This window comes from Dictyostelium purpureum (assembly GCF_000190715.1).
Source record: "Dictyostelium purpureum unplaced genomic scaffold DICPUscaffold_618, whole genome shotgun sequence".
NCBI lineage: Eukaryota > Evosea > Eumycetozoa > Dictyosteliales > Dictyosteliaceae > Dictyostelium > Dictyostelium purpureum.
In genome coordinates this window covers 1-11,368 of record NW_003519952.1, presented here as the reverse complement: position 1 = coordinate 11,368, position 11,368 = coordinate 1, and the positions used below count along the sequence as shown (strand labels likewise).

At 27.5% G+C, this 11,368-nt stretch overlaps 4 protein-coding genes across 4 annotated transcripts; 1 reads left to right on the top strand and 3 right to left on the bottom strand.

Moving 5' to 3' along the window:
- Positions 1-565: 565 nt before the first annotated feature.
- DICPUDRAFT_85194 (uncharacterized protein) lies at positions 566-1,605 on the bottom strand (the record flags this gene model as incomplete). The annotated part of the gene is made up of 2 exons (XM_003294694.1): positions 566-1,341; positions 1,539-1,605. The coding sequence occupies 2 exons, from the start codon at positions 1,603-1,605 to the stop codon at positions 566-568; spliced, it is 843 nt and encodes a 280-aa protein (XP_003294742.1).
- A 1,044-nt stretch (positions 1,606-2,649) lies between these two features.
- Positions 2,650-7,117, top strand: DICPUDRAFT_100046 (uncharacterized protein; the record flags this gene model as incomplete). Its single annotated transcript, XM_003294695.1, has 3 exons — positions 2,650-5,572; positions 5,640-6,817; positions 6,881-7,117. 3 exons carry the CDS (start codon positions 2,650-2,652, stop codon positions 7,115-7,117), a joined length of 4,338 nt encoding a protein of 1,445 aa, XP_003294743.1.
- Positions 7,118-7,144: 27 nt separating this feature from the next.
- DICPUDRAFT_93277 (uncharacterized protein) lies at positions 7,145-7,868 on the bottom strand (the record flags this gene model as incomplete). The annotated part of the gene is made up of 2 exons (XM_003294693.1): positions 7,145-7,762; positions 7,853-7,868. 2 exons carry the CDS (start codon positions 7,863-7,865, stop codon positions 7,203-7,205), a joined length of 573 nt encoding a protein of 190 aa, XP_003294741.1. The 3' UTR covers positions 7,145-7,202.
- An 852-nt stretch (positions 7,869-8,720) lies between these two features.
- On the bottom strand, positions 8,721-11,248 carry DICPUDRAFT_85191 (uncharacterized protein; the record flags this gene model as incomplete). The annotated part of the gene is made up of 2 exons (XM_003294692.1): positions 8,721-9,728; positions 9,804-11,248. Coding segments are annotated over 2 exons (2,451 nt in total), but the record flags the coding sequence as incomplete, so codon positions are not given.
- Between the last annotated feature and the right edge of the window lie 120 nt (positions 11,249-11,368).

Here is an 11,368-nt window from a genome sequence, read left to right as displayed (position 1 = left end):
TCTTCTTTTTATTTTCTCAATATCTAAAAATATTAGAATAAATCTTTTTTTGAGAGTCATAAAACTTAGAAAAAAAATTAATAAAAAAAAAAAAATAATATATAAAATATATAAAAAACTTTAGTTTTAATTTGAATGCGCTTATAATTTAAAAGATATTGTCAAAAAATTATTTTAGTTTTATAAAAAATTGATTTGAAATAATAAAAAAAAAAAATTAAAAAAAAAAAATGAAATGAAATTAAATTAAATATGAAAATAAATATGAAATTAACAAATCAAAAAAATAATAATAAAAGTGGTCCGAAAAAAATTATTTTCTTTTTTTTTTTTTTGGTTTAAAAATTTTATTTTATTATATTATATATTATATTAAAAAGAAAATTTATACATCGTTCAACATAAACAGAGTATTATTTATATTGTTTATAATAAAAATGGGGGAGTTTTTTTATGGTTTTTAAGTTTATATATAATTTTTTATACATATATTTTTATATATTTATAATATCACAGTACTTGGGTATTGTGTATATATAATGAATCGATATTGGTTTTAGATCGCTTAGTTGATACGAACGTAAGCACGACCGCTGCCTGAACCTGAACCTGAGCCTGAGCCTGAGCCTGAACCTGAAGCAGCACCAGTACCTGATGAACCTGAGGCGGAACCGCTGTATGATGAACCAGTGTTGATTGATTTAGAGTCTGATGAATCAGTTGAGTTTGAGTTTGAGTTTGATGAACCAGTGATGGCACCAGTGATTGATGAATCAGATGATTGTGAGTTTGATGAACCACTGTTTGATGATTGTGAGTTTGATGAACCGCTGTTTGATGATTGTGAGTTTGATGAACCGCTGTTTGATGATTGTGAGTTTGATGAACCACTGTTTGATGATTGTGAGTTTGATGAACCACTGTTTGATGAACCAGTTGAGCTACCTGAGCCTGAAGCTGAACCACTGTTTGATGAACCAGTTGATGAACCACTGCCTGAACCTGAACCTGAACCTGATCCTGAACCACTGCCTGAACCTGAACCTGAGCCTGAGCCTGAAGCAGTTGAGTTGCTTGAACCAGAACCTGAACCTGAACCAGAACCTGAACCAGAACCTGAAACTGAACCAGAAACTGAACCAGTTGAGTTACCTGATCCTGAACCAGAAACTGAACCTGAAACTGAACCGGAGCTGGTTGAGTTACCTGAACCTGAACCTGAGACGATACCACCTGAGCCTGAGCCTGAACCTGAGCCTGAAACTGAACCAGTTGAGTTACCTGAACCACTGCCTGAACCTGAACCAGAGTATGATGAACCGGTGTTTATTGAGTTGCTACCTAAAGAATTTAGATTTAATGTTAATAAAATATTGCATCCATATGTTATATTCGTTTATAAATAGAATTTTAAAAAAATAAAAAAATAATAAAAATGAAAAAGTGGTTCGAAAAATTTTATTTTAATATTTTTTTTTTTTTTTTTTTTTTATAATTATTCTATATATAAACCCATTTTTAAAATTTTAAAAACTTACCACTGATTTGACATAAAATGACTGAAGCAAAAGATAAAACGATTAATAAAATAAATAATTTATTCATTTTTAATGTATATGTTATAATATTTAATTATATAAATCAATAGGAAAAAAAAAAAAAAAATTTTAAAAATCTAAAAAATAATTTTTAAAAATTATAAAAAAAAATAAAAAAAAATTAAATAAAATAAAAACTTTGAGAAAAGGTAGTTGGAAAATTTTTTTCGGTCTTTCTAAAATTGTTAGATTTTTTTGTTTTTTCCTACAACAACGCTTTAACCACCAATTTTTACCTGATAATTTGGTATAAAAAAAAATAAAAAATAAAAAAAAAAAACAAATTTAGGAAACACGTTGCCCTTTAATATAATATCACAAAAGAAAAATAAAAACAGAAAGTTTTTTATTATTTATATTAAAATAATATTATTTCCACCGAAATTAAAAAAAAGATTTCTTAATACTGTTCAACAACTTTTCCAAGGAGTATCGTTGTATTGTACAAAAAACTTTTTTTTTTTTTTTTAATTTTTCATTTTATTTTTGGTATTGTGTAAGTTGTTTTATAATCACACATCATTCTTTAAATAATTATTAAAAGATATTATAAGAAATTGATTTTTTTTTTTTTTTTAAAATTTTCTTAAATTTTTTTTTTATATCTTATTTTTATACATTTATTTTTTTAAAAAAGATAATATTGATTAATTATTACATATAAATTTAATTTATTTTATTTCTATTTTAGAAATGAGGATTTTAATTTTGATGCGGATGAATAAAACACACACAAATGGAAATTTTACTTGGAAAATATTTAAAATAAAAAAAAATTAAATTTAAAAAAAAAAAAAATTAAAATTTTAGTTTTAAAATTTATTTTTATTTTTTTAAAATTTATTTTTTATTTTATTTTGTTCAAAACATCAGTTGCTATTTTTTTTTTTTTTTAAAAAAATTATACAAAACATAATCTCTATTTATGATGTTTTTAGTTTTCTAAAATAAAATTTAATAATCAACCATAACCTCATTTATTTTTTTATATTTATAATCAATAGTAATAATTTAAATAAATTATAATTTAAATAAATTGTAGTTATAATAAATGGAACAAAATGGTAACGGTGTGAATTCACCCATTACCAAAAGAAAAAGAATTAATAGATTCAATTTCAATTTTAAAACCGGTTCTCCTATTATAACTGAAAATAGTAATAATGATAATGATAATGATGATAATAATCATGACAATAATATCAACATAAACAATGATATGTTAATAAGTAAACCAACAAAAGCAATAATAAAGAAAACAAAAGTATCTAAACAGCCTGCAAGATCAAAAAGATTAAAAGAGTATAATGAAGAGACACAAAATGAAAACAGTAATGGTTCTTTAGATTCACCAATGGTTTTAATTGAATCAGATTCCCCACCGATACAACCATCTTTTAATTCATCAAATCAAACCACCTCGACCACAACAACTTTAGTTGAAACTCCTCCACCACAATCATCTCCAATATCTGCATTTCCATCACTACCACTTATACCAATTTCAACTAGACGAAGAGTAAAGATTCAAAATGTTAAAGAGGAAATAGAGCAAACCCAATCTCCACCGTTACAGCCAGAGCAGGCTGTAAAGAAAAAAAGAGGAAGAAAGCCAGGTGTAAAAGAAATAGTTATAATTAAAGAGGAGGTACAAATAGAGCAGGACAAAATGATAGAGGTTAAAAAAGAGCAAACCATTAAGGAAGAAAAATCAAAAGAATTAATAGATGAGGCACAACAGCCCCAAATCGAACAAGATCAATCAATAGATGGCGCACTAATAAAGGATGAGGTCAAAGCAGAAAATACCACCACTACAACTACAACTGCCACTACCGCAACAAAAACAAAAAAATTAATTACAAAAGAAGATTTAGAAATCTTAGGTAAAACCATTAGTGATTATGAATGGGACAAGGTATTAAATAGAATTTTAGGTATTGGCATTGGAGATATACCCCAGCAAAGTAAATCAACACTTAAGAGTAAAAGTAATGACAATTTTATTAAAGCAATCGAGCTTTCAAGAGATTATTTAGTTAAATACGAAATACCATACAAATGTGCCGTTCCATCATTTGTGAAATCAGGGCCTCTGGATAATGATGATTTCATTGATGACATTATAAAATTTTTAGAAGCCAGGAGCGAGTTAAATATCAGTTTTTCAAGTGAGTTTTCAAATAGCAGCGATGATATTGAAGATTTAAATTTATCTTTGGGTGCCATAGGACCTCAAGTACCCCCAACACCAATATTAAAAAGAGAAAGTACAATTGTTCTTGATGATGACGAGGATGATATATTTAACATACCATCATTCATGGATGAAGTTTTTAAGAATAGTCAACCATCGGATCTTAGGGCCAAGGGTTTAATATCTACAAATGATACAAATAACAACAACAACAACAGCAACAGCAGTTTGGGCGTTGATGATGATAGTGAAGAGGCTTTAATGGGATATGAAGATCAATCAATAGATTTATTAGACGGAAGACGTATTATTAATTTTGGAAAAGGAACAAATCAAAGTTTTACAGATAACTTTGATGATATTATTCAAGTTGATAGTAATGGGACCAAATCAGTCGAGTGGTATAGGGATATTGATAATCGTGTTATCACAAATGATTCCATCAGTAAAGATTCAGAAGATTGGTTATTATATTTAAAAACTCTTGAAAAATGTCCATTGGCTATACAAGGTAACAAATTGATAGATGGTGAAAGATTATTTTTTGATATTGACAAGAATGAGCGTGATTTCTCAGTGTCAACAACTACATTCTCAGCCTATTCAATAGAATCAAAAAGAAAGGTTGGCTATTTAAGTCTTGTTGTTGGATCTCTTTTTTTCACTCCACTTACTAAGGATTTAATGCGAAAAGGTTATCTTAAATTGGCTGGTACAGCTGTATTAACTGGATATGATGGTAGAGTGCTCGAAGGTTATTGCAGTGTCGATTTTTATCTTACTCGTAAATCACATATTACTAAAGGTGACCATATTCGTCCAAATATTGGTGATGATAGATATTTGGATTTTTACTTTGGCTCTTTAATAAAGTTTTTGGATACCCTATTACAGGGTCCGGTTTCTGTTGGAGTTTCTTTACCAGATTCAGCGCGTCAAACATCTAATCAAGCAATTACAACTAGGGATGGTTTTGTTAAAAAGAATCTTTTACAAATGGATACACCTTCTTCATTTAAAAGTTTATTGCAGGAGCACCAACGTGAAGGTCTTTGGTGGATGTTTTCAAGAGAGCAAAAGCCATCAGTTACCTACAGTGACGCTATTTATGAAAATTGGAGAATCTATAAAACTGCTGAGGGCATAGATTTCTATTATAATTATGTTTGTGATAAGATTAGCTTAAAGAGTCCAACTAGTAGACATAAAATCGCAGGTGGTTTACTCTGTGACGAAATGGGTTTAGGTAAAACTGTTATGTCAATTGCCTTAATCATGCAAAATCATCCTATATTCAATCCATCACGTCAGCATAGAGATGCTTATGGAGATATCCGTGAAGAGTTAGAAAATAGAAATACACAGCTCAGAAAAGGTAAAACCTTTACAAAACCAAGGACAACATTAATCATTTGCCCTGCAACCTTATGCAGTCAATGGAAGAGCGAGTTTAAAAAGCATTTAAAACCAGAACACTATAATCAGCTTAGCATTCTGGATTATTGGGGTCCAAATAGAAAAAAGAAATTGGTTGGTTTAGATTTAAGTTTAGTAGATATTGTCATTACCACACATGGTAGTTTTGGTTTAGAATGGAAGAAATATGAAAAGGAAGTCCAAAACGGAAATTCGGGTATTAGTGTACCACCATTGTGGTCAATTCATTGGTGGCGTGTTATTGTTGACGAGTCTCAAGTCTGTAGAGCCAAAACCTTAATTTTTAAAGGTTTACAAAATATTGATTCAATTCATCGTTGGTGTTTAACCGGTACTCCAGGTATGTAAAATATTAAATATTATTGTTATTGTTGCTATTGTAAATATATTAACACCTTTTTTTATAGTTCAAAATTATTTAGAAGAAATGTTCCCAATGTTAAACTTTTTAAATGTTTTCCCAATTGCTGAAAATATGAGAACCTGGAGAAGATTAGTAGATAAGCCAAAGAACATCACATTATTAAAGCAAGTGTTAAATCCAATTTTATTACGTAGAACCAAGGATGAAGCTAAAGAAACCAAATTACCACAGAAACATTACTCCACTGCTTACTTGGAGTTTGATGAGTATGAAAAGGAAGATTATGCAGTTTTATTTACAACATCAGAACAGTTGTTAAAAAAAATCCAACAGCGTCGTGGTGGTATTTTAAAGAATTATGCATGTGTTTTGGCTTTGCTTTTAAGATTAAGACAGTGTTGTGACCATTTCTTATTAATTAGAGCCAAGAAAGAGGAGTCTGATAGTTGTGGCATCTGCTTTGATATTGCAACAAATCCAATTTATAATCATTGTGACCATTTATTCTGCTTGGACTGTATGGAAGAACAAATTAAAAGTGGAGATGGTAAATGCACCCAGTGTAATGCTCAATTAATTCTTGAAGGAAAAAATACAGAGCCTACCGATGATGATATTACCTTGCCAATCAAAGATGAGCTAGATATTAAAGATGAATTGGAAATTAAAGATGAAAAGAAAACAACAACCACTACAACCACCACAACAGCATCAGCAAATAAAGGAAATCATAGCGATTTATTGGATATGGGCTTTGAAGAGGAGATAAATGAAAGAGAGTTTCAAATTGATGTCAATAAAAGATTTGGCGAACTCATTCACCAGAGAGAAAGAGAAAATCAGAAAAGAAAATTATTAAGAAAGGATAGATTATTTTCAACAAAAATTAAACAGTTGATTCAAGATTTACATACAGATATGTTGAATGATAAAGAAAAGGAAGATGAAAAGTGTATTGTTTTTTCACAATGGACATCAATGCTTTCATTAATAGAAAATATTTTTATTGAAAATGGTTGGAAAAAAAATATTCATTACAGCAGATTTGATGGTACATTGACTTCGGTTCAAAGGGATCGTGTATTACAAGCTTTTAATCAAGATGATGGACCAAGAGTTATGCTAATGGGTCTTAGATGTGGTGGTGTGGGTCTTAATCTTACTCGTGCCAATAGAGTTTATTTGATGGATCCTTGGTGGAACATTGCTTTACAAAATCAAGTAAGTTCTTTTTTTATTTTTTTGTTACAATTAAATATATTTACTAATTTTTATATTAAACAGGCTATTGGTCGTGTACATAGAATGGGGCAAAAGAAAGAGGTTTACGTTAAAAATTATATAATGGAAGAATCTATCGAAATTAGAATTTTACAATTACAAGAATCAAAAGAGGAACTTGCAGAGGCTATATTTTCAGATGATTACGACCCAAGCCAACCACTCAAAAACTATAAATTATCTGTTAACGATATTAAGCTATTGTTTAAAGGTTTCCCTCAAATCGAAGCTAATAATTAAAAAAAATAATAAGCTATTTTGTATATTAAAATTAAAAACAATAAAAACAAATTTATATTTTTTATTTATTATTTATTACTATTGTTTATCTGACAATTGAAATTTTATCACCATCATCATTTAATCCTGCCATTGGGTAAAGTTTGGTATTTTCGTCTATTTGAATATCTTTAAAGGGAAGGCCCAATGATTTATCATTTTTAAATAGATATAGGGAGATAGTTTTTGATTGTGAGGTTGATGTTGTTGGGTTTAGTTCTAATTTGATTTTGATAGTATCACCAGTTGTATAGGTCTCACCAAATTCAAAGGTTTTAATATCCTTTGCAGTTTCATGCTGAGCTTCGTTTTTAAAACCTTTAATAAAAAAAGTAGATTGGGATGAGGGCTCTATAATACCCACTTCGATGAAACCATGGGTAGAGTCTATATGAATCGACCATTGAGCAAAATGATTCTTCATTAGATAATCTAAAGATATAAAATTGTTTGAAAAAATTCTTACTGGAGGGTAATCATCACCTTGAGCTCTTTCGTGTCTTGATGCTGTTAAGTCATTGTTTGAAAGTTGTATTGGTTTTTCATTTTCTTCTGAAAATCTTGTTTTATCAATTATATGATTAATATCCCATTTAAAATTGAAATCTATAATATTTTTTTTTTTTTTTTTAAAAATTAAAGATTAGATTTTAATATTTTGTGATAGTTTTATAGTTTTATTAATTTATCTCTTACCTTGTGTATTCATTTTTATAGCTCTGCAATAGTAAATGAAATAAATTAAAAAAATAAAAAATGTTTTTAATTTCATTTTTTGTAATATTGAAAAAAAAAAATAAAATAAAATAAAATTAAATAAAAATTAAATTAAAAAAATTTTAGAGTGGGGGTACTAAAATATATTTATTTCTTTTTATAACTAAATGAATAAAAACATATATATAGGAAAATATAAAAATAAAAAAAATAATTTGTTTAAATAAAAAAATAGAAATAAGATTATAATATTTTAAATTAATAATTTATCTTAAAATTAGAATTTTAAAAAAATTTATTAAAAATTGTTCAAACCATGATCAATTTAATATAAAATAATAGATAATAATTATGATTATATTTATAAAAGAAACAAAACAATTTAAAAAAATTAAAAAAACAAACTGGTGGTATTGTTATCATTTTAAAATTTTTTTTAAAAAAAGAAAGTGGTTTACAAAAAAACATTAAATAACCATTTGTAAACTCTATAAATAGTACAAATAATCATTTTTTCTATTTAAATATCGTATCCAAAAATAGAGTATTGCTTATTTTAATAATAATATAATTTTTTTTTATTTATAAATAACAGAAAAATAAATAGATATATTGTTTTTAAAAATTGGTATTATTTTTTATAAAAAAGTAAATAAATAAATATAAATTTAATATAACAGTTGAAAAAAACATAAAAAACAATAAAATAATAAAAATAATACTTAAAATAAAAAATTGTTATTTTTTTTTATTCTATTATTTTTTTAAATTAATCGTTTTCTTTTTTTCCTCCAACTAATTATATTAATTTAATAAAAAAAATTATTTATTTAATAAATTAAAATTATTATTTTAAATTATTATTTTTATCTCCAATTGGATTTAAAACAGTTCTTCTTTTTTTTGCGTCCTCTTCCATCATTATTTTTGAAAGATTGACTAATGCCTGATGGCTTTGATTTTGTTGTTGTTGTTGATTTAGTTTTGAAATGAATGGTGGTGAGGTTAAGATATTTGAGCCTGATGATTTACCTAAAGAACCACCAGATTTTATATTATTTGATGAAACTGTTGATTTTAAAATTGGACTTGTATTGGCAGATAAATTTTTTGGTATTAAAACTGAGCTACGACTTTTAAGTGTTTCTAAAGTTCTTTTACCCTTTTCGATTAAATCTAAAAGTAATTGATATACTTCATCTTTTTCTTGTTGTTCTTGGAATATCATTTCGATTGATATATTGATATTATCAGAGTTGGTGCCAGAGAGAAGTAGAGATAATGGTTTAACAGAGGTTTGTATTTTAGTTGAGTGATATGGTAAGCAGAATGAAAATTGATATTTCTTTGTGAAGGATGAGTTTTTTGTAAACATTATATTATCATTGAACAATAATACATATCGACTGTGAGAGTCATCACTCTTTCCTTCTTTAATTCTAACCCAACTCTCTTTTAATATCTTTCTTGTTGATTCTAAAATTGTAAAAGGGGCTCCTTCTATCATATTTTGGATTTCTAATAATCTATCATTATTCTCTTTTGTATGTTGGCATTGATTTACAAATTCGGCGACCTCTACAAGTTTACCATGAACTTCTTGTAATATTTCATAATCTTTATCATCCTTTAGAGTAGTTCTAATTAATTCATTAAATAATAAAGGATATTTACAAATACGTTGAATGGGTTTAATTAAATAATCCAACAATGATAGACCTCTTGAGTTGGGATTGCTTGCTATTTCATTTTTAAATTGCGAAAATGTTGAATTGTTTTTAACCAAATCGTTAATATTTTGAATAGATTTGGGGTGATGTGTACAGTATTGTGAATACATTTTAAAGAATGCACTCTATAATTAAAATTAATATTAGTATATTATCTTTTTTTTTCCGAGATTATATTTGGTAACTAAAGATATATTTACCATTTTTTTAAATACTAAAATAAAATTATGTAAATTTAATGTATTTGATTTTAAATCATCAACAATGGTTTTGCTAACATTACGAATTATTTCTATATTTGAAAAAACACCCATTAATGTTGGTTTATCTATTCCTTTTAAAGATAATGGTTCGACCATATCATTAATAATAAAGTCTAAATCTCTTAAATAATCTTCTTCTGTTGATAATATCTCGTCTAAAATTTTTTTCTGGGTTGCTTCGTTATCACTTGATGTTGAGGAAATAGAGGATGTAGATGATGTCGATCTATGAATATATGTACCTTGGCTATTTGCAACAGGATGTGATCTTGGCTGAGTTGGTGGTTTATTGTTGCTCGATGTTAGAGATGAAGATGAGGATGAGGATGATGCAGAAATTGGAATTTTATTTTGACTATGATTAATTTGTGAAGCTGATGAAGCAGAGGCAGATGTAGATGTGGAATGGTTACTTTCAATGCTGCTTCTACTGCTGCAGTTCCCATTTGTATTTGTGGCAGTGGTATTGGCACTATTTACATCATTAAGCAATGAAACATCTATTAAGTCACCATTTTCATTGTCATTTTCATAATCTTCATATTCTTCTGGATTTGGTGATCTATGGTATTCTTCTAAAGCTTCAATCGCATTTAAAACGGTCTCAGTGTCTAGATCCATTGGTCTCTTTTTAAAAGATTTAAAATCGATGTTTTCAAACTCTTGATAGTTTGCTTGGGAGTAATCATTACTTCCATCAATACTCTCTTGATACTGTTGATCATTACCATCATAATTGGTCATTGTTAAATTTTCTATACAAATTTGTTGTTGGTTATAATCTTCATTTGAAAAATCATCTTTATGTAAATAGTTATTATCTGAATATTCTACTTGTTGCTGTACATTTATTGGTTGTTGTTGAGATTCTTGTTGATTTGAATTGTTATTATATACATTGGTTTCATTTTGAGTTTCATTTACAATTGGGGGTGGGGGTGGTGGCATTTCTTTAGGACCACTTGTGGTGCTCATATTACTAAGATTACTCTCTACACTCGTGCTTCTTGAGATTGGTGGTGTTGGTAATGGTCTAGAGGATCTTTTGGGCCCATTGGTTTGGAAATTTTCGTTTTGTTGTGGTATATTTTTATTTATTGTTTGGGGGATTGGTTTGTGAGGTTGTTGGATGGGCTTATTTAAATTTGAATTTATAAGAGGTTTTTGACTTGAGAAGCTTTTATTAAAACTTCCACTATTACTACCACTATCAGAATCACTATTTACACTTAATTTTCTACTATGTCTTGAACTAGATATTGGTGAGGATTGCTGTTTTACTTCCTCATCCTTTTGTTGAAAAAATTTTACTCTCTCTGATATATTACTATTATTATTATTATTTACTGTACTAAATGTTCTACTTAATCTTTTTGGTGAACCTGGTATTTTATTATTACTGTTATTATTATTATTATTATTATTGTTTGGTATTTGATTAAATTTGCTTTTTATTTGGTCAACATGTGTGTGAGTTGTAGAATTAAAACTATTATTACTAT